General features: G+C 44.8%; 2 protein-coding genes across 2 annotated transcripts in view; both read left to right on the plus strand.

Moving 5' to 3' along the window:
• Positions 1 to 155: 155 nt before the first annotated feature.
• On the plus strand, positions 156 to 6,770 carry MSMO1 (methylsterol monooxygenase 1). Its single transcript, XM_048942384.1, has 6 exons — positions 156 to 282; positions 605 to 922; positions 1,905 to 2,053; positions 2,824 to 2,950; positions 4,355 to 4,509; positions 5,788 to 6,770. Exons 2-6 carry the CDS (start codon positions 668 to 670, stop codon positions 5,990 to 5,992), a joined length of 891 nt encoding a protein of 296 aa, XP_048798341.1. The 5' UTR covers positions 156 to 282; positions 605 to 667; the 3' UTR covers positions 5,993 to 6,770.
• A 3,782-nt stretch (positions 6,771 to 10,552) lies between these two features.
• The window catches only part of CPE (carboxypeptidase E), a 42,931-nt gene continuing 29,940 nt past the window's right edge, over positions 10,553 to 23,543 (plus strand). The window contains exon 1 of the mRNA XM_048942376.1: positions 10,553 to 10,889. Within this exon, the coding sequence (XP_048798333.1) occupies positions 10,604 to 10,889 (286 nt within the window). The 5' untranslated portion in view covers positions 10,553 to 10,603. The remainder of the gene's footprint in view (positions 10,890 to 23,543) is intronic.

Here is a 23,543-nt window from a genome sequence, read left to right on the forward strand (position 1 = left end):
ATCACCTCGCGCACGTCACCCGGCCGTCCGCCCGCCTCATTGGCCGCGCGCCGAGGTCTCACTATCCTCACTCCACCCCTCCAGCCAATCGCCGCGCGCGCACGGCAGCTCCGACCCGCCCCCTCCCACGCCTGACTCTCCGCCGTCGCCTCCCGCTGACCAATGAGAGCCGCGTCGGGGTTACCGGGCGACCAATGAGAAGGCGCGGGTGAAGAGCCGGCCGCGCCGCTCTTGTTATTGCTGCCATCTCCCGCGGTGCGAGAGGGCCGCCGCAGCGCCGAGGTGAGCGAGGGCCGCGCCGGGTGCCGTTGAGGCGGGGGGCGGGGGTCGGGGGTCGGGCCTCCGAGGGCCGGCGGGCGGCCGGCCGCGGGTCGCTCTTGGGTGCCGCCCGGCCGGGGCTGCGGGCAGAGCGAGGGCCGAGCCGGGCGTCTCCTTGCGTTGTACCCCGCTGGTTGCCTTTTGTGCCCGTGTGGAGCTTCGTTCTTTTATGCTGTGCTTCAGGAAAAGGGGCTGTGTGAGCCTGCTCCTCGGTTTCGATCCTCGAATTAATTAACGGCCAAGGTTCTTCTTTTCTGACCAATAACCGCCGCTTGTTCCTTTCCAGACATTCAGTTTAGGCGCAGACGGCCGTAGAAGAGCCCTAACTGTGATGTTTTGTGCCTGAACGATGGCAGCGAACGACAGCGTTAATATCCTGAACTCTGCTTACCTGGCAGTGGAATATATAGACTCCTTCCTGCCTGACAACCCTCTGCAGCAGCCGTTTAAAAATGCCTGGAATTACATGCTGGACAACTACACCAAGTTCCAGATAGCGACGTGGGGGTCGCTTCTAGTTCATGAAGCTTCCTACTTCTTGCTCTGCGTGCCAGGATTCATCTTCCAGTTTATTCCCTACATGCAGAAGTATAAAATCCAGCCGGTAAGACAAAGCAGCAGGCTGCATGCTGACCCACCTAGAGATACGTGCAGGAGGCACACTGACCTCTCTGGCTGCTGGGGGTTTCCATTTCACGTGGCCACGTTTGGCCTCAGTCGCTGCGAGCAATTTGGAAGGAACAGAGGAAAATTAGAGTGTTTGTGATGAGGGGACAAAGAGGAGTGGGTTTGGGGAGGCAAAGGAGGTTTTTTTGCTGAGGGGGAGAGTATCACAGAGTCATAGAATCATAGAATGGCCAGGGGTGGAAGGGACCTCAGGGATCACGAATCTCCAATGCCCTGCTACATGCAGGGCCACCACCTCCACATTTAGTACTAGACCAGGCTGCCCATCCTGGTGACAGTTTTTTCTCTATTCCTTGTAATAGGAATTGGAAATAAACCACTTTCTAGAATCATCACAATGATTTCATAAGGTGTCTTCCTGCGAACGCCTCTTTTTTCAAGGCAGTTTATTTCTTGACAACTTTTTATCTTCAGCTTCTGTTGTATTCTTTTAGCTATAGCAACACTTTGGTGCAAAGAAGAGAAATAAACTTAAATTTGAATTAGTGAATCTGAAACGTTCCTGCTAATTACAATGACTGAAATAACAAGAATAGTTTAAGGGAGCTGGCAAGGACAACTTCTGATGAGAGACTTCAGAAAATGTCCAAGGAATGGTTGGATGTTGTGTTGAGGGACATGGTTTAGTGAGAACTACTGGTAATAGGGTGGGGGGTTGGACTGCATGATCTTGAAGGTCTTTTCCAGCTTTGGTGATTCTGTGAAAAGCAGTTTAGAAAAGTGAGAGCCTTTGTGAAATCCAGGCCCATGAAACTGGTGTTCCCTGGTTTAATTTGTGTGGTGGGAAGACCAGCTACCTGTCTCGTACTGTGCGATGAAATTGCCTTTGAAGTCGTCTTTGGTTTTATGTGCAGAAGAAATGCGTAACTCATTTTTCTTGTTATGTTTTTCTTCCTTAGGATAAACCAGAAACATGGGAGAAACAGTGGAAGTGCTTCAAAACACTCATGTTCAATCACTTTTTCATTCAACTTCCTCTAATCTGTGGCACGTACTACTTCACAGAGTTCTTCAACATCCCGTATGAGTGGGAAGAGATGCCTAGGTGGTACGTAGATATGTTTTGTGCGTTCATACTGAATGGCACTTGCTTACACACGTAACAGAAACTTCATTATGGAGTTTGTGAAACTTCATTATGGAGTTTGTGACGTTAACGTAACTTTTTTGGCTAACAAACTATATTTGCTAACCAGCCTTGAGACTAAATTGCAGTAGGAGCTCATTAGAGCTTCCTAGAGTCACACTGGCTCATGTAAGATAACAAGTGGGTGATGTGCTGTGGGTTTTTTTTTAATCATTCAGCTTTTTTTTTATTCTCTGTTATTTCCTTTTAAGTGTTTCTTTGCCCCACCTTATTTTATTTCACAGCAGCAGTGCGTTACTCAGGGGAGGGGAAGATGCCTCATGTTTCCCTCTTGCCCTAAACTGGTGAAAAATGCTGCAATACTTAGAAATGCCTTTTTTTTTTCACCAGTAGTTGTTTTTACAACAGAAGTTCATCATTTTTAGTTGTTTTCTGTCTGATCAAATACCCAGCAGGTTTCTGTATCTAGGTCTTAGATTGCAGGTGTTCCTTATAGGCTGTAGATGTGATGTTGAAATGACAGCTTGCTGCACTGCACGTTAACTCTGACATATCAACAGATGAGCTACGAAGGCTGATGAAGATTTTTACATCACAGTGCACAGATGTTACCTTTTCAAGCAGTAATACACATTTCCTGCCTTCACTATCTTGTCAACTCCTTTATCCTTCAAGACTGTGCGTTTCCAAGTATCTTCTACAACTCTTGACTCTTCTTTTCATTTTTAAAGGTATGTTCTGCTTGCCCAGTGTTTTGGATGTGCAGTGATTGAGGATGCCTGGCACTATTTCCTGCATCGACTGCTGCATCACAAAAGAATATACAAGTACATCCATAAGGTTCACCACGAGTTTGTGGTATGTATTCCTTGATTTGATTTGGTTGCTTCTAGTGCATGCAGATTCATACAGCTTGTTTAAAGACTTCATTTGGCAGACTTAAGGGTTTTGCTTCTTTCTGACAGTGGCCTTTCTTTGAGCACAGCATTGAGCACAGCCATCCATTTTGTTACTGGACGCACCGGCTGTTCTTTGATTTTATTTCAAGAGAGTGAAAGGGTGCACTTTTAATAGCATGGTCTGCTTATTAGGGGGGAGGGATGCAATAGGTTTTCAGGTTATGGCTGTTCATCACTTTGCATTGCTGCAAACTGATGAGTGTGTGGTGATGTGCTTAGATCTGCAGCAGTAGCTGCCATTCTCCTCTTGGCAGCCCCTCAGACTTCTAGCTGGAGCAGCTTCTGGCCAGCATTCTCAAGTACGTGTAGCACTTCATATAGAAGTGATCTATAAGCTAACAGCTGTTTCACTAAGAACTTCCCCTGACGATAAAAGCTGATGATTTTAAAATCATCCTTAAGCCAAAGTAGGCTTAACATTTTCTTCTGGTAACGCAATGCTGAAGGTTGTCGGTTTGCTTTTATTTCTGTTTTTTAATTTAGTAACTTTATGTGAGCATTCCACTGTTGAAAACTCTCTGTGGAATTTCGTTTTTGGTAAATAAAATGTGGGAATGACTGTGTGTGTATGTATGTGCATATGCATGTATATATACATATGTGTGTATAGATTACAGAATGGCCTCAAGGATGATGAATCTCCAACCCCCTGCCACAGGCAGGGCCACCAACCTTCACATTTCATACCAGCCCAGGCTGCCCAGGGCCCCATCCAACCTGGCCTTGAACACCTCCAAGGATGGGGTCCACACTCTCTCTGGGCAGCCTGTATACATACATAAATGCTTTGGTTCTATCTTAGGTTTTGAATGATAAGAATTTAATTAATTTATAAAGCTGGTCTATCAATATGGGCACTTGTTCATTTTGGTAGGTTTAGACTGTGGATTTTCTTTTTTCTTTAAAAGACAAATTCTTTTGGCTTCCTTCTGTTTTGTTCTACTTCCAAGACTGGATCTATTGCAAAGCTGATAGGAGCTTGCCAAATGCTTTAACATTCCTGTTCTTTGGCCAGGGGCAATGGTAAGCTGAAGCAGAAGGTTTTGGGTTTAATATGGAAGCACCTGGAATTGCTAATGGCATCATAATCATTATCAACTCAAAGTACTGTTTTCTGTTTTAGCAAGGACCCTCGTGTTTAGACCTTTGCTCAACCAGACTGTTCCCTTCACCCACAACATTGTTCTGTTTCTCTTGCTGTGGGTCTTGTGGGACGTGGGGAGTGCCATCAAGTAGTGATTCTGATTTGGGAGTATAGAAAATCAGAAAGGGTGACAGTTTTCCTGTCTGTTCTGTTTTGTAGTCTCCATTTGGAATGCAAGCAGAATATGCACATCCTCTGGAAACGCTCATCCTCGGAGCTGGCTTCTTTATTGGAATTGTTGTCTTCTGTAACCACGTGGTTCTTCTGTGGGCATGGGTGATATGTCGCCTGATGGAAACCATTGACGTGCACAGGTGAGATCTTTGTTCCTTTTTAATAGTTTCCACTTTTCCCTAAGTCTGTCTTAAAATTACCTGTCTCTTTTTCACTGAGCTGAGCTTTACTGCTTTATTATTGTTATTATTATTTTAATGACATGTGCTTTTACACATCTTAGAATGGCACGGTCTAAAGAGCTAAGCTCTGTTCTGTTTTGAGGTTGTGTAGTCAGTGAATCTTGTTGATCAAAAGAGTGCTATAGATGAGCTAGAGCACCTGAGTGTGATGTCAGCCTGGCTTTTGTCAGGATGTTTGGCATACATGCATCTTAGAATGCCAAAAATAATGGAAAACTTCATATTTCATCTCCAGGAATTCTTTCCATTTAGTATTTGATGGTTTAGATTCACCTCTGAGAAAATGAGCTTTTCTTTCCTGTGTTCAAGAGGAAGGGGAAAACTATTTTTTTGACCTACTAGCATCACACTTGACCTCCTGTCTGGATATACACTGTGAAGCATATGGTGCCTTATTGTAGGCTGTGTGAAGGATTTTAGAGGAGCAGGTCTCTATTAACTGGCTCGTGGTACAAACCATAGCCATTTTAGGTGGTTTTGATCCTAGGCTGAGAAGCACAAGTTCATGCTAAAGTAATTCATGTAAAACAGAAACCTCATCTCTCAATGATAATGTCTGCAGGTGTTTGTAACAGATTATTCTGTGTTCTCCCCACTAGGTGGTGATGCTTTCCAGTACTGCTGAGCAGATGAGTCGAAATGGCTTTAAGGCAGAGCAGTCTGGTTTTAATATTACTTTGGTTTTGTATTTTCAGTTTTAAACCTTTGAAGAACTTGCAGTAAGCAGAAAATGATTAAGAGCAGAAAGTCTACAACTGTAGTTGATTTGAGCTGCTGTTTGAGGAGGAGCTGAGCTGGCTGATAGTTACAGCTTGCTGTCACTAAGGTTTTTTTGTTATTTCCTTTTACTAACATCACTTTTCAGACAGCTAAGTCTGCTTAACAAAGCAGGAGATCAGCCTGTGTCATCTCCTAGGTGTTTCTGCTGAATTCTTCGTGTTGCTCAACTGAGCTGAAAAATGTCACTGAGTGCCAAAAAGCCACTGTTAACAGAAGCATTTGCTGAAGGCAGGAGGGGATTTTGTTGTAGGAGGGTTACTTCAGGACCCTATAAAACAAAAAATAAAAAATATATTTTTTTTCTGTATTACAAAAAGAACAAATTGATGCCTATATTTTTTAGTAAGGTTTCTTCCCAAATATAATTAACGATTTTTTTTTCCCCTTCCCCTCCAGTGGCTACGATATTCCACTGAACCCTCTTCATTTGGTGCCTTTCTACGCTGGAGCCCGTTTCCATGATTTCCATCACATGAACTTTATTGGCAATTACGCATCGACCTTCACGTGGTGGGACAGAATCTTTGGCACGGACTCTCAATTCATTGCCTATAAAGAAAAAGAGAAGCAGCAGCAACTCAGGATGAAGAAGGCTAACTAAAAATCCAGTGTAAAAATTGTGATGCCTAATACTGGTAGTCAACTTTTGCTTTTCTTGAAAGCAAAGTCGTGATTGGGTATGAAGCATAAATCATTTTCCTTGGCTACTAAGTGGTAGGGAAAAAAAAAACCACAAGAATTAAACTGCAGTATCTTCCTAATGGGAATGCTTTCTATTTTATACCTAAGCACCACATATATTTTAACTACCAATTTAAAGATGATGCAAAAAAGACAGAGATTACTTGAGTCTGTCCATGCTTTATTTTTTCTTCTGCAAAAAATTATTCAGTTTTATCTTTGACGTTGCCCCCTTTTGATCATTTTGGTAGAATTGTTTATGTTCACTGAGATTGGACTTCTTTCTTCAAAATATGTCTTCTTAAATGTGTAAGATCAAGTAGCAGACTGGAATCCGCACAGTAATTTAAGTATTGGGTAAAATTTTGCTTCCAAATAGCCAAAATATCTGTTAATAGAAAGCATGGACAGGCAGGCCTTTTGCACACTGGATAATATAAGCTGTTAATCTCAGAATACCTGGCTAAACATGAGTTAGCAGAGACATTCTTGATCTAGATTTATTATGTTATTTTAGGATACAGATAAAAAGAATAGAAGTTCTTATTTGAACAAACTTTGTTTTTGCTGCTCTTTGAAGTTGCTCTGTCAGTGTACTTAGCATTTACATTACATTCCTTTCAGTGTTGTAATTTGCTGAACTGACTTGTTGCTGTATTTGCACTTGTGACTGATGAAATAAATGTGGTTTGGTTTAAGATGGGTATTACACCTTTCATATGTTTTTAATACAAAACTGACCAAAAGCATTTGGGATGCAGCGTCTTGCTTTGTTTATTTCTCTAATGGAGAAACGCAGTTTCTGTTCAAGTCGAAATGTTTTACAGATGGAACTCTTACACAGAGACAGCAGTAAGAAAAGGATTTAGTTGCTCAATTGCCAGCCTGAGCTCTCTGTGGTGGAAGCAACCTCTTTAATCAGGTTTCAAAGATGGCCCTTATCCTCTTTGCTTTGTTAACTCCCACTCGTCTTGCAGCTGTACTTAGCTTTATTCTTGCTGAACTCCCAGCCTAAAAATACAAGGGGCTTTCAGTGCTATGGAATGTCCCTGGTCCCCATGATTCTGTTCATTGATTCTTAGCTCACCTTTGTGTCTGTGCAAACGCAGCAACAAAATCACCACTGTGAGCCAGCCAACTGCTTAAACTTCATTACTTCATTAGTAAATAGTGTCTCTCCAGCCTTAGCAATTCCAAGCTACAACATACATTGCATCCTACAAGAAGTTTACAAGTAATGAATCTGACAGTAACACATCACCTTTTTTAGGTACCGCATCTTTGGGGTTTGCCTGATGGTTTTTTTTTTTTCTTTCTTATTTAAATCCTTATTTTGCTTTGCTACTCATTGCTACTTCTGTTTTTGGATTATTTCATGCAGCACAAACACCTTTTGTCCACCAATATGAGATAGGTGCTATTACATCACAGTGTACCTTCCCAGGTATACCACAGAATGTTGGTAGGCAGAGACCACGTTTGTAAACATTAAGACCTTTTCTTCCTCACCTATACTTTAAGTGATGACTGCTGAGGTCATTTGAAGGTGATTTTAAACATTTATTTTTATAGGAACATGGAATCTGTGAAACCTGCGTTTTGGCTCGGAATTTATTGCTAACTGGTGTCTGGTTCATAGTTTCCAAATCTCCATCCCATCACTGTTGCCCCTCTGACACGGCTTTCTGGTGAACCTTACCCACAGAAGCCTATAGCTGTCAGGGCCACTTCTTTGCAGTGGTTCTTGCTGTAATTTTCTATCTGTGAGGGTAGTAAACACAACCAAATCTAGTTTTAATGGTATTTTTCATCATCCGGTCCTCTGCAGCAAGACATTTCTCCTATTTCTCACATCCCTTCTGTGGCTTGGCTCTGAATTCTCAAGGTGTTTTTCCAGTGCAGCTACAAGGAGTAAGGGTAGTAGTTCTGGGTCATTCACACTAACAGCTCCTTGGTGGCAGAATCACATCCTTCCTTTTAAGCACTGCCCTTCTGTTCAAACATTCAAAGATAAAATTAGCTCTGCAGGGCTGCACTGGAAAATACACTGGAGTTACCTGTCTGTTGTGATCTCTGATTGCTACTAGAGGTGCCATTTGCCACTGTGTTTTGTATCTCTTCAATGTGATTTACTAATTGCTGTGCTGAAGCATTACTCGTTTCACAGAATGGCCAGGGTTGGAAGGGACCTCAAAGATCATGAATCTCCAACTCCCCTGCCACATGCAGGACCACCAACCTCCACATTTAATACCAGGTCAGGCTGCCCAGGGCCCCATCCAACTCCAGGGACAGGGTATTTAAGTAGAGCTTGACTTACCATGCAATTTAAATCACATTCCCAATTCCCAAATGTGAACATCAGATCCGTTTCAGATGCAATTCAAGCCTGTAAAAAGCAAAAAAAAAATGTTTGCCTCCACTCCCTGGCAAGCACAGCAAGCTCTGCAATACCTGGTAGGGCTGTCTTTAGCAGTGTTTATTTATAGGCTTGTGGTGAGTCACGATCTGCTGAATAGGACAGATTGAGGCAAGTCAAAAGAATTTTAAAATGTATGCATGAGAATATGTGGAGGAATCGTGGATTGGATAGATCAACAGAGCTGATTTCTGTGTCAACTATACATTATATTTTGGAGAAATTGCCTTTAGGAGCAGCCACTGAAAGCTGCTCCAGAGTGTGGGGATTCTGGACCTCAACAATGATTGTGGAATAAGGAAACAATGTCAGGAGGCTGAAAGGGAAAAACTGCAAAGGAGTGCAGGCACTTTGGTGCCTGTGTCTTACATACGTGTCATGCATACAGATGTACCATATGGGAACTACTTTTCCAGGTCTGAGTTTCTGGTACTGGATGGATTTCCACATTGGTGTCGTACAACCATACAACCATTTGAGTTGGAAGGGATCCTTATAGGTCCTCTAGTCCAACTGCACTGCACTGAACAAGGACACCTACAGCTCCATCAGCGCTCAAAGTCCCTTCCAGCCTGTCTTTGGCTGTCTGCAGGATTGGGGTCTCACCTACCACCGCTCTGGGCAACCTGTGCCTCTGCCTCACCACCCTGAGTGTGAAAATCGTCTTCCTTATGTCCCCTCTATACATCAGTGGTAATGATGGTACTCCCCTAGAGATACTATTTCCACGATGTTGCTGTGGAACCAGACAGCCACCGTGCAGGGGAACGTCCATAGGTTCACAAAGGGCTGTTTGTAGCACTTCCTGAGAGCTGATTTGGTATAGACCAGTGATGGGAGAGGATGTGCCATGGGCTCAGTCTTTTAGATCACAGGATGGAGGCAAACCAGGTGTTAAATAACCAGAGACAGGGTTCTACTTGCGGCAGGAAATTTATAAACCTGATGTGGATGTTGCTCGCTGGGGATTTGCCTTTCTCAGCTGTCTGTTTGGGGCATTTTGACAGTTTCTATCGGAGCAGGCTGAGCTGACTGCAGGCAGTGCCGGAGCACAGAACTGATCACACAGAATCACCAAGGTTGGAAAAGACCTTCAAGATCATCCAGTCCAACCATCCACCTATCACCAACAGTTCTCACTAAACCAACACAAAATCCAAACGTTCCTTGAGCACTTCCAGGGTCGGTGACTCCACCAGCTCCCCAGGCAGACCATTCCAGTGCCTGACCACTCTTTCAGAAAAGTAGCATTTCCTAACGTCCAGCCTAAACCTCTCCTGAGCAGCTTGAAGCCATTCCCTCTAGTCCTATCACTAATGACACGAGAGAAGCGGCCGACCCCCAGCTCACTGCAACCTCCCTTCAGGTAGTTACAGAGAGCAATGAGGTCTCCTCTGAGCCTCCTCTTCTCCAGGCTGAACATTCCCACCTCCTTCCGCCTCTCCTCATAAGGCCTCTGCTCCAGACCCCTCACAGCTTTGTTGCCCTTCTCTGAACACGTTCCAGGGCCTCAATGTCTTTCTTGCAGCGAGGGGCCCAAAACTGGACACAGCACTCGAGGTGCAGCCTCACCAGAGCCGAGTACAGGGGGACCATCACTGCCCTGCTCCTGCTGACATCATTCCTCATGCAGGCCACGATGCCGTCGGCCCTCTTGGCCAGCCGGGCACACTGCTGGCTCACGTTCAGCTGAGCACCAATCAACACCCCAGGTCCATTTCCTCTACGCCGTCTTCCAGCCACCCCGCCCCAAGCGTTGCCTGGGTATTTACTTGAGCAGCTCCTCTGGGAGCATTCCCGTAGAGAATAACGGGATTTGCCCTCTGAGCCAGTAGTATCCGGTATCCCCGGCGTTATTCCGCAATCACGCAGGCACGGGGCTGAACCCGTTCACTCAGGTGCTCGCCGCACGGCCCCCTTACAGGGCAACGCTCTCACAACAGCCGATTCACACACGGCCGTGCGTACCCGGCACGCCCCGAGCCCCTCCCGCCGCGGGCACCGGCGTCTCTCCCGGCCCAGGCGGCCCCTCCCCGCCCGCCCGCCTCCTCCTCTCCCCCTCCCGCCGGGCGGGCGGCAGCTGCGCGGCCGCAGGCGGAGGAGCCGGGCGGGATGGCGGCGCGGGAGCTGCGGCTGTTGCTGCTGGCGTTGGGCGCGCTGCTCGCTGCCTGCCGGGCGGCCGAACCCGCGGCGACGGGCAGCAGCCGGCGAAGGAGGCTGAGCGCCGAAGAGGGCATCTCCTTCGAATACCACCGCTACGCCGAGCTGCGGGAGGCGCTGGTTGCCGTGTGGCTGCAGTGCCCGGCCATCAGCAGGATCTACACGGTGGGACGCAGCGCCGAGGGCCGCGAGCTGTTGGTCATCGAGGTGTCCGACCGGCCCGGCGAACACGAGCCCGGTAAGGGACGGGGAGGACGCTGCGGTGGGCGATGCGGCAGAGCGGGGCGGGCGGTGCCTCCGCTCCCGGCGGAGGGGCTGCGGGCGTGGGGCTGCGCGGCGCTGCCGGCGGGAACGGCGGCGCCGCAGGTGCGCTGAGCGTGAGCCGGCGGGGAGAGAGAACGGCGGGACGGACGTTTCCTCTGGGTGCCATCCGCCTGTAAGCGCGTGAACAACGAGTGTTCTGCGTTCTCTGTGTCGTGCTGGGCAGCCCCGGAGATGAAAAACATGTTTCAGTGCCCACATCACGTGCTGGGGAATGTGATGAGCGCTGCCGATCTGTCCAGGTGGATGCTGAAAATAGTCGCTTTTTTTTTTTTTTTTGCTTTTTTTTTTTTTGATGCACCCTCCCCCCCCCGTGGGATTAAGCAGGATTAGAAGTGGAGCGCGCTCGCTGTTTGAAGCCCTCCCTCCCTCTGCAGGGCACGGTGCAGAGCGGCTGCAGATCTCTGCCCGCAGCGGCGCGGGGAAGGCGCGGGGTCACCTGGGGAAGGGCGGCAAGATGGGCTCAAGGCCCGTCAGCGTTGTGTGCCTCTGTCACGATTGCAAAGGTGCCTACAGCATCTGCGCTGCTCCGTTACGGAGCCTGAGCGCCCCAGTGTGATGCCAGTGATCACGTTGGAGGTGCTTGCTCCTTAATGAAACGCCCTTTCTTCTGCTGTGTGGTGGAAGGCAGCGCCGTGCGTTTCCTCACGTGTGCTGTTGCTGTGCACGAGAAGAAGTGGAGCTCTGGAGCTGCCCTGCAGCCATCCCGGAGCAGGGATCCCACTTCCTGTCAAAGAATGAGTGGCTCTGGTGCCTAGCGTGGCACACAGTGAATGCTTCTGGGGCCAGAACCCTCCTCATCTATTTTTATCTGTTAGTAGATAACATGGGGGACACTTGCAGACATACATACGGATGCTTTTTCACAGCAGGCTAAGCAACTGTTGTTACACCTGAACGTAACCCGTTCCTAACCTGTTGGGCTGCATCAAAAGAGGGATGGCCGGCAGGGTAGCAGGCTGTTCCTCTTTGAGGGAGCAGGTTGTCCCTCTTTGCTCTGCCCTCATGAGGCCCCATCTAGAGTATTGCATCTAGGTGTAGGGCCCCCAGCTCAGGAAAGATGTGGAGATGTTGGAGCGGGTCCAGAGCAGGGATGGGAGGCTGCTCAGAGGGATGGAGCGCCTCTCCTTGGAAGGCAGTCTGAGGGAGCTGGGCTTGTTCAGCCTGGAGAAGAGAATGCTCTTGGAGGACCTCATAGCAGCCTTAATGAAGCTTGTAAGTAGGAGTGAAATCAACTTCTTACACAGATAGATGGGGAGGAGGATGGTTTAAAACTAAAAAAGAGAGATTTAGAATATTTTACTATGAGAAGGTGGTGAGTTGCTGGAAAATATCCACACGGCTGTGGTGCCCCATCCCTGGAGGTGCTTAAGGCCAGGCTGGATGAGGCCCTGGGCAGCTGAGCTGGTGGGCCCAGCCCTGCCCATGGCACTGGGTTGGAACTGGGTGGGTTTTGAGGTCCCCTCCAACCGAAGTCATTTTATGCTTCTACAAGGATATGCATGACAGGGCTTATTTTTAAATATTTATATGAGTATGTAAGGTACACTATGGCTTATTGGTTTGTGATGTGTAGAATTTGTGCCCCATAAGCCTGGTAGATTTGTGGAGAATTATCACTGGAATTATCCAGCGAACCAGCATGAAAGCATGCAGAAATGTTCCCACTCACTTAGTGACCAAACAAATCCACAAGGTGTCTGCAGAACAGCAATGAAGACATGTTGTACCAAGTAAAGAGGCTTTGCACTGAGCACATCGAATCTAGTGCATATGTACATCCATTACATAAGCATATGGATGGCATGCCTGTGCCACAGTGGCTGGGTCATGTGCAAACACCTGAATCGCCTCTTAGTTTGGAATATCAGTTGCTTGCCAAATACATTTGTAATATTTATGCAACATTTGAAAAGAAATTCATGACAGAAGTTAAAAGGAAGATTTTAGATACGTGCTTTAGATTTCCGAAGTCACTGGAACATCTTTAATGAACAAAGCAACTGGCCCAAATCGTTGAAGCCTCATCTTTTGCTGGGGTGAACGTATGTTGGGTTGGGAGGGACCTCAAAGCCCACCAGCTCAGCTGCCCAGGGCCCCATCCAGCCTGGCCTTGAGCACCTATAGAGATAGGGCACATACAGGGATGGGGCGCCCACAGCCCTCTGGGCAGCAATGGCAGCACATCACCACCCAAATCTGGTCAAGGTGGCAGAAGGCAGCAAGGTGAGATGAAGTGAGGAGAAGAAGTGAGGTGGTAAACTGAAGACGTATTGGAGGACAGCAAAGAACAGTTGGCAGCAAAGCATGTGTTATTTCTAGAAAGGAAATAATACTTTGCCTTAACTGCTGTGCACTGACTGCTTGTGTGAGAGGCTCTTGCTTTGGGTGTCTGACATTGAACAAACACCCATTGGAAGCTGATCTCTTGAGGTTTTTTTTTTAATTACTGTTAATAAGCTCATCTTGGGCATGAGTCTGTGTTCTTTAATAGCAACAATACGTTTAGAATTGATTCATGCCGAAAGCGACTCATGACATCTTCATCAAATCCTGAAAATAGCAGAATGTTGGCACTTTCAAGCACAGCATTTCATACTTTTTCAGAACAGCATTTAGAGGCACTCTCTGATTTTAGTGACTGTGTTGTTCATCCCTTCCCCCACAGATATCAGTAGAAGTGCGGTGAGGTGCGAGCACTGAAGTGAAATTAATAGGGAAATGCAAGATCCTTCTACTCATATGGAAAGTGTATTAGGTCTTATTTCTGTCATTGAAGCACACCCTCAGAATCGCTGCTCTGGTTTTATCACTTATGATTAATTGCATTTGACTTTGTGAAGCTTCTTTTCCTTACTCTCAGAATTTGCATGTAAACATGTTGAGTTATTTGGTGGGGCCCCTTGATGTTCCACAGTTTGGCAAGGCGTTAATGCAGTTTGAAGATGGCAAGAGCTTTGTTACTAAAGTTGTATATGAGTGAGCAAGCCTAATTTGTGCATGCTTGAGTTTTGACAGTTTTTATCAATGCTTGCTTAGCATTCTCCTTCTGAAGAGACATGTTGGAGGATACAGTCTCTGGTTAATGAGAGTACAGGGAGTTTGTGTTCATCCAGCTGTGTCACTTGAAGGTGGGGTTTTCAAATGCTATGAATGTGTGGATGTGAGCAGAATGCTTTGTGTCAGGCGTGAAGCTGTGTATGCACCATTCCTGGAGGAGCCCAAGACCAGGCTGGACAGCCTAAAGCCCCTGAGCAGCCTAAACTGGTGCGGGCCGTCCTACCCATGGCAGGGGGGCTGGGGCTGGGTGGGCTTAGAGGTCCCTTCCAACTCAAACCATTCTGTGTTTAAGCCATCCTTTTGCTGTCACTGGTTCAGCTTCAGTTTACTCGTCGCAGCTAGTTGGAGATGCCATTCACACTGCCATTGAAGTAGATGGAAGTTTATAGTATGTGTGGTCAGGCAGCTGTCCTCAGCAATCTCTGCAGTGTTTCCTTGAGCTGTAATGCTCCTTCTCCAAATTGTTTCGCTATTTGAGGTATTTAATGTCTTCAGTTTTTCATTAGACAAGTTGAAAAAGATTGATAGAGGCTGTGTGTTAACAGCAAAAGCACGGTGGATCCCAGCTACTGCATGTGGGAAGCTTCTGTTTTATTTTATGGAATAGTAAGAAGGGCCTTAGCCGTAAGGAGTACAGTGACACCACAGAGGGCAATTGGTTGTTCAGTTTTTCAGACTTAAAATCAGTCTTGATGTGCAGAGCATTCTGAGTTTGTTGATCTGACTCGGACTGGTGGTGACAGCCCTAGTGCTCCTTACAGTGCTGATTGCATTGACTTAATTTCTTTTAAAGAACGGTTATCATCTCCTCCTGCATCTGCAGAATGCCGTAACAGTTCCCACTGGAAACAGGGATGTGACACGCTAAGTACTCTATGGCATGGAGGTGTTGCCTTGGTTGGTCCCTCCGCATGTGTTGCTGGCGGTGCTGGTTCCAAGACCAAAGTGTGCTTTCAGTCTGTACCACTCTTCCTCTGGAGGAGAGGTTTGTGGCTGTGTGCCATCCTGCCAGCTGGAAGCCACAGCTCTTCAGACAGCAGCAAACAGCAGGGTGTTGTCAGAGCACCATGGGGCTCAAGGAGCGTTTGGACAATGCCCTCAGACGTAGGGTCTGATTTTTGAGTGTTCTGTGTGGAGCCAGGAGTTGGACACAGTGATCTCTGTGGGTTCTTCCAACTTGGGATGTTCTCTGATGCTATGAGCTTCAGTTCAGTATGGTGGTGTATGTTTGAAATGTCTGTATGTAGCTACAATGGCCAGGTAAGAGTCTGAAGTCATAAACCTGTGGTTCTGAGGCAGGAAAAACTTGACGTTAATTATTATTTTTCTCTCCAAAGCAAGGTGTTAACAATGATATAAGCTAGTAGCTGGTAGCCCTTCATGTTGAACCATGAGCAAAGCCTGACATCTCTGTTCGCTTGCAAAGTGGGTCCCAAGGAGCAGGCTGAGATGGCTGTTCTATCCATGCAACCATTCATTACTGTGAAGGTGAGTGGCCTGATTTACAGCTGACAAGATGCTACCCAGCAGCCTGGATGGCCACCATGTCCCATTTTAAATACTTACCTTAGCTGTGAGCCTGCCTTAAGGCACAGAGCGTTGTTTGATCAAATGGCACATCTGGCTGTTTGGCCAAGGTGTAAAGAACCATTTTCTTGGCAAAGCCATCCTTGTCAGCACGCTGATGTAATGATCCAGCAGAGTTTTATGTTATCAAGGAAGTGTGGCCCTGACCCTTGTCAGCTCTCCCAGCCAAAGTGAAATCATGAACTGTTTCACTACAAGGAAAAGTAATTTAGAAACAAAGACAGTGGAAAGGACAATGAAATATTTCGAAGATAAAACTTCTTGCGTATTTGTTTCCTGAATCATCACACTACTAGATAACTTAATAACAAATGTGTATTGCTGTACATTTTTCCCCTGAGATTGCTAGCTGCAAAACATATTCTTCCATTTCTGTGTCCCTCCAAAGCAAAATTAGCTTACAGTGCAGTTCTTTCATTGGCACACTTCTGTTCTTTACCGTTGCAAGCGGTACATTTCTTGCACATTTACCACTCAAAATGAACTTAATTCCTATGGTAAATGAAAGTTTGTGTCTGCCTTCCTGTCTTTTTCTGCCGTGCTTTCCTTGCCTTTTGGATAAGAACATTGTCTCTGCGTTCCTGCTCAGGTTTTCGCCTACATGACAAGGCATGTTCCACATCCTTGCTGTAGCTTGGTGTATGGTGATGCCGGGTGATCAGCGTGCATGCCCAATAGGTAACGTATGGCTCAGCTTTTGGTCTTCCCCAGGACATGGTTTCTTCCTGCCTCCTCTTGTTTTTTTTCCCCTGTAGGAAGCAGCCCCAGTACTTGTGCTAGCACAGCTGTGTGAGCATGCATATGGTGAGAAGGGCGAGTTGGGAGCTTTTCTCCCTGTTTATCAGCTGTGGATATACAATTTTTTTGTTGTTTGGTAATCTGCCTTGACTGGAGGTACTAGTCTTCCCTTTTCTTCTTATGCTGATGGGCTGAGTCATAGCAGAAACACTTGTTTGTGGGGGTTGCCATGTGGTACAGTTAGGGGAGCAAATCCACAGTGGAAATAGTAGGAATCTTTAGTGGAGATCATAGAACGGCTTGGGTTGGAGAGCACCTCCAAGCCCACCCAGCCCCAACCTCCTGCCGTGGGCAGGGCTGTCCCCACCACCTCAGGCTGCACAGGGCCTATCCAGCCTGTCCTTGAGCACCTCCAGGGATGGGGCACCCACAGCTCTCTGGGCAGCTGTGCCAGGGCCTCACTGCCCTCTAAGGAAAGAATTTCCTCCAAACATCTAACCTGAATCTCCCCTCTTTTAGTTTGAAGCCATTCCTCCTTGTCCTATCTCTGCTAGACTGTGTAAAAAGGTGATCCCCCTCCTGCTTGTAAGCTCCCTTCAAATACTGGAAGGCTGTTTGAATAGCAGTGGGAAAACCTATCAACAAACAGAAAGAGAGGATACTGATAACATTGGCCAATAAAAAAACAAAAACTCCTCCATAAGACCCTCAAACAGCAAAGCTTAAGAGCCAGCAAGCTCATCTGACTTGAAAACTGAAGAATCGTCTGAAATAGATGTAGCCATGGTGACAGAGAGGATTAGCAGCCTGAGACTGATCTCATTGGTCTGCCGCTAGCATGAGTCGCTTGTTTGAGCAGCGTTAATATGTTGTCTCACGCTGCTTTATATGCTGAGACCATCTGGCATCGGCGGTATTTAAAGGTGCAGTTGTGCTGGGGGATGGCTCGGCCGCCGTCGTTTGATTTCTGCTTGTGAGACAAATCACGACAGTTTGGAGGTCTTTCAAAATCAGCCTCGTGCCCTAAAAATATTCCGAAAAGTCACAGCTGAACTGGGGCCGTGCAGAGAATTTCTGGAGTTTGTTTTCTTGTTGGCCAATGCACATTTAAAGCATTCTCTGCACAAATATGCACTTGTGCGTGTTTCTTCAGGTGTGAGCATGTGGGGCTGCCTGGGACGTGCATGGAATGGCTGTGAGGTTCTGCTGCTCATCGTTTGTGTATTGAGGAAAGGTATGGCCCAGAGTTAAATGAACCAAATAAAGCTTGACCAACAGATCTAGGATGTGTTGGAGCCTGTGCTTTCAAGAAGTAAACTATTTTGGTTTTCTTATAGTTTTGCCACGTCCTGTTGAAAATATGTTTTGCAGTGTTGGATTCAAGAGACTTTTGTAGAGACTCAGTTAAAGTGAACCATATCTTTGATCTATTTATAGCTGTGAGTCTTCATCTGCTTTCCTTAATACTGCTGTAGAGTGGGTGTTAGCTTCCAAAGGAGCTTATGCTACAGCGCTGACATTGCCCAGATGCTTCTGAATTTAGGTTTTCCTTTCTTTCTTTTTTAAAGTTTTTTTGGGGGGCTAATTTTAATCATGATTCTTGATTACTCCCAGAGTTGCTCCCCGAGCAGGATGGGTGGCTAAAGGGTGACCAAATACTAATTAGAATATGTTCTTGTTGCAGCTGGTGAGTGCCAGAGCAGAGCTGTGTGCGTGGGCTGAGCGTCACAGGAGAAGTGGCTGCAGGGAAAATTAGCCAGAGGCTTTGTTCTCTTGTAGAGACTTAAAATGAAGCTGAATGTGAAGTTCAGTCTTGACAGCAAATACTACATTTTTGCATTTTCTGATTACAGATGTTCTGTAGTTACTGATGAAGGTGCCTAACAGCTGTTAGCAGAGACTGATGTGAGATTCATTGGATAGCAGTGATGCCCTGTGTGGCACAAGAAAAAATATGAAACTAAGGGCTTGGGAACTATTTCAGAAACCCTTAGGTTTTAAGCTTTCATTTTGGAGCACTGACTTCGATGCCAGAATAAATTCTTCTTATGATTTCACTTCAAATGCAGGATCCAATAAACACACAGCCATGGATGTTCTAGCTCCTTTAAATAGCTTTACCATGATTACATTATATGCTTAATGTTTTTACAGCTTAGTCCTGTTTCCAGTCTGTCAGAATGAGTATAGATCACACGAGGAGAGCCAAATAGCTTATCTCCCCACACTGCTCCCAGGCCCCAGTTCCTTGTTTGTAAGTCAATTCAACATGATTCTTTGGATTTACTATTCATGTGGGATCAGCATAGGTGAATTTGTCAGACACCCCTTACAACAGATTTTACTAGGAGCCCTGAAAAGTAGCGGTATGAAAATGTGCGTTAGAAGCGACCAGCCTCAAATGGCTAATGGCAAGTTCTTATCACAATCCCATTGCAATACACCTGGAGATCCATTTTAACAATATGCTTTCTCTGTTCTATTGGACTACCAGAATATCTTTCTGTATTTTGGAGTCAGTCTCACAAGCCTGCAAACAGAAACTGACGAATTATCAGAAGGCAAACGTCTCCTGTACAAAGAATCGATCAAAGCTTCTACCAGTGTAAGCAGAACTGCTGTTAGAATTATGCTTCCTAAGCTTTGTCCTAGGTAAAAACTAGAGAGTATTCCAGTGCTAGTCCAGTAATCCCTGTGCAGTCAGGCTATAAGATTGCTCTGGAGTGCTTAGGTGTTTGTGTAAGACTTGGCAAGGGTTTAGTGCTCACCTCTACACCCAACTCCCACTGTATTATTGAGGAAGGCTTTTGGTGTGCCTGCAACTCAGTTTACCTTCTGGGGCTCTGGAGCCATGTTGTTAGGTGTCTGTCAGTTGCCCAATTGCCACAGAAACTGGAGCTACCAAGTGTGTCTGTTCTTCATCTTCTGCTTCCTAAGAAATGAGGGGAGGACTGGGATAATCTAAGCTAAAAAAAGAAATATGTGACATGGCCAGAGGAGGTGGAGTCTCCTTTGCAGGTCCAGCTCAAAGGCTCTTTAGAGACCTTCCTAATGTATTTTGCAAAGGGACAGATAAGCATCAGAGACCAACAGTGTTCAGTTTTCTTATTGCTGACAATTTCCATTAAAATTAATTGCATGGTCACTGAGTTACATATACTGTACCCTATTGGTAGTATAAAAAGTGTAGGTTGAAACGTTTGCAAGTTCCCTGTTCTAACTGAAACTCATTGCATCCTGGAAACCTATGAATGAATGGCATGGGTTTTTTTTTGTTTGTTTGGTTTTTTTTTACTCAAGGATTCATTTAAAATGCTTTATTTTCTTTCCTTTCTTCTTCCTCCTTTCTTGTCAGTCTCTTCTGTATTTTTTTCTATTAAATCACTGCAGTTGTCCTTCAAGAGCAACCTCTCAGAATTCAGCAGAGGTGACACAGAGGAGAGGAAACCGAAGGGACGAAAGAAAATGTGCTTTTGCTGTGGATTCTTTAGACTTTTGGTATTCCTCAGCCTTATGCCTGCGTTATAGGATGTATTGAGGTAGTAAAATGTAGGAGGAAGCTGTGGCTGTAGTTTACAGCAAAAAATGGGATGTATTGTTAACATGCATACAGTGAAAGGTTTAACAACAGATTCAATAAATGAAGTTCATGTGCTTCCTTGTTTTCCATCAGTAACATAGCTAATCCTTGATGTTCTGCCTTTCTCAATGTTACTGGCAAAGCTTTAATGGCTTTCAGTCTCTGCAAAATTGATATTCTGATCAATTTTGTTTCCTGTTTATTTGGCTATCCTTAGCAGCAATTGAAGTTCAGGCTGCTTCAGAAAACAGCCGTTCTTACTAAGCTCTTGGGAGAGTAACAAAAAGAAAGAAATTCTCCCCATGCTTCTTTTTATCTTTAAATCGTTCAGATAATCTTTAAAATGTACTTTTTATCTTTAAATCTTTAAAATGTACTTTCTATTAATTTGGATTTTACTCTATGAAAAACTGCTGGGAGAGGAATTGGGGAATAATCCCGTCAATGTAAAAATTAATGACCTTTATGTGTGCGCATTTTAAATGACTTGAAATGTCAAAAATAACAAGTCCTGGAGGTTTTATTTATATCGCTTTGTTTCTGGTTTGATCAAGATTGTTTGGGAGTGATTGTAATTCTCCATTAGAAAACTTTCACCTTGAAGAGATTTTCTTAAAATAGTTTGGCTCAGTAAATTTTAATGTAAGTGAATAAATGTGTGAACTTTCCCTGTTATTATTTAGAATTTTAAGCATGAAGTATGCTTAAAATGCAAGTTTGCCAATACAGAATCACAGAATGGCCAGGGTTGGAAGGGACCTCAAGGAACATGAATCTCCAGCCCCCTGCCACATGCAGGCCCACCAACCTCCCCATTTCATACTAGAACATACATTCTTGGTGCATTTTGCTTAAAACATTTTCCAGTGGTCTTTTAGCAGGTGATTTTCTGGCATATGTATGTTGACACATCTTTCAAAACTTCAAACATTAGTCTATGTTACAGAAAGAGATCTTGTGGACTTTGTGACAGTTCTCTAGAAGTCTCTTATTGGAAAGAGCAGCGAGGCACTGGAATGGGCTGCCCATGGAGGTGCTGGAGTCACCATCCCTGGGGGTGTTGAAGAAAAGGGTAAATGTGGCACTGAGGGACTTGGATTAGTGGTGTGGTGGGGATGGGCTGTTGGTTGGCATGGATGATACTACAATGGTCTTTCCAACCTTAATGATTCTATGTTTCTTAGAACATCAGCCTTGCCTTTAATTCCTGGCGTAACAGTTGCGGTTTCATTATAAAGATTTGGGGAACAAATCTGACAGCGCTGAACAGAGTGGAGCAACTTAGGGTTTCCCATTTGCCATGGTGGTGGTGATAACTTATTCTTACTTTATGGCTCTTGCTGTTGTGGTTTTTCTGCCTGCGACTCTTCAGGTCGCATGGCTTTCCTGTCCACAGCCACAAGGACTTCAGTCTCAGCAGGATTCCTTCAAGCAGAGCAGAGCTGTAGATGGGTGAAGACCTTCTAGTCTCACAACTCATCTTCCAGGGAAGTAGCAAGCTGAATTTTGCTTGGGGACTGTTTGATTTGATATCTTTAGGCTTGTAGCAAAATAAGATAAAATGTCTAGAGTGGAGTGGCTATGGTTAATATCCTGACAGACAAATACGTTTCTTTAGCATTAAAATCAACATTTATATTCCGATTATTTCTTCTAGAAGGAATTTAAAAACTTCTAGATCTTCATGATTAAATCACAATTAGGCATAAAGTACCAGTCTAAACATAATTTGGGAACTGCAAATTTGAATAAGGGTGCTGTTGCTGGAATATAATGAGAGTCCTGCAGGGCCTGGAGGCACACCGAGGAGTCTGAGCAGATTGCCCAGATCCCATGTGAACTGCTTAAGAAACAACAAGTCAGATGATCAAGGCAAACTGAAATACCATGGGTAGGTGGCAGATTGAAAGATGCCCCTAGGAAACACAATTTCAAATGTTTGCACTGGGCTCAAAAGCCTTTAAAGATATACTAAGCTGTGCTCAAGTCAAGAGCTTGCTTCCTTTGCAATTCAGTAATTTCAAAGGGAAAAGAGCATAAATAACTTCAAAAGGAAGTAGTTGTAGAGAATGGGAACAAAAATATCAAAGGTAACTTTCTAGAACTTTCTCATGTATTGAAGGGGTAAAAGCAGATAGGTTAGAGGCATATGGTGCATCTTGAATAACGGTTTTATTTCTTTCTCGACAACTAGAGAAAAGAAATAAAAGAATCTACCTAATGCTGAAGTCTGAGAAAGCTCTGCAGATAAAAAGAAACAAAAAAATTCTCCCAAGAGTTAGTGTGTTGCTATGTGAACAATTATAATGCTGAAGCAGAAATAGTTTACTGAGTGCCCAGTATTTGAAGAAAGTTTTTCTCTGGGCGATATCAAAAGGGGAAGAAGTGTTTTGATGCCGGTTAAAAAGATCTGTGTTGTGAAATTTCTTCAGCAGTGTCTTCTCTGAAGAACCGTGGCAAGCCTCCTTACCACAGCCAAGCCAGAATGCGAGCATGCTGAAAGTTAAGAAGACGTTGGAGTATAATTTATTACTGGATATTGATCTGTGCATAATAAGTGTGTGAGGAACACAAATTTATTCAGAGAAGAGGAGACAGAACCCATTTCTTTGTATATGTCTGCCAAATATTTAAAAGTGCAAGTGAACCAACAGCATGCTTGTGCCTTGTTTAGTCAAAAGCTCGAATCCAGTAGTGTTGATGGAAATACATTAATAGAGGTTTTCCTACACTTTTTTAAGGGTTTCTCCCGAGGTTCTAATGGGATCACTGGTGTTTATTTGCATTGCTAGCCTGTGTTTAAACTGGATGTTGTGTTGAGGGACATGGTTTAGTAGGAGCTATTGGGAATAGGTGAACGGTTGGACTGGGTGATCTTTTAGGTCTTTTTCCAACCTTGGTGATTCTATGATTCTATGATGATTCTATAGAGATTTACTCCTTAGGCAAATGGAACTTGTCTGTGTTGCTGTCACACTGGACACAGGACTGTGGTTGCAGAAGGTGAAAGGTGGAGAGGGAACCATGATAAACAACCTGAACATTCATTAAGGGTGTGGTGGATTTTTTTAATGACAGAGATGAATTCATTATGTTTTCTGATAATCTGGAGGTTGTGACAGGCTCAGGAAGAGAAAAACTTCAATGGTGTGAGGCATTAATTCCCAAGGGGTTGGAGGTACTGTCATATCCTAGTATTCCCTAAAAATAAGACAGCAAAGATATCTTTTGTCTAAGTGACATGCTGTGCCGATTCCAGAAATATTATGGGATGTTATTAGATTTTCCTGTATGCTTAGGTGCAAAATAATATCCCAAGCTATGCCACAGAGACGGTGTTGGTGCTCTCCTTTTCTTGCTGATGCCACTTCGCTGGCAAACTTCTTAAAATGGATTTTATTTCAAATTTCCCTAATAATTAAAACAGTTGCAATTTATTGAAGTTGTAAAATTTAATAGGATTATAATTACTGTGGTTTAGTTCATGTTTTATTCCTTCAAGGAAAATGGTTAAAATAACTCTTAACTATCATTGTAGAGGCTTTTTCCTCTATTCCTTCCTTCCCTACATTGTTATTCTGTGGTTTAATTTTTTTGGTCACAACT

The sequence above is a fragment of the Lagopus muta genome, chromosome 4 (assembly GCF_023343835.1).
Source record: "Lagopus muta isolate bLagMut1 chromosome 4, bLagMut1 primary, whole genome shotgun sequence".
Classification (NCBI taxonomy): Eukaryota; Metazoa; Chordata; class Aves; order Galliformes; family Phasianidae; genus Lagopus; species Lagopus muta.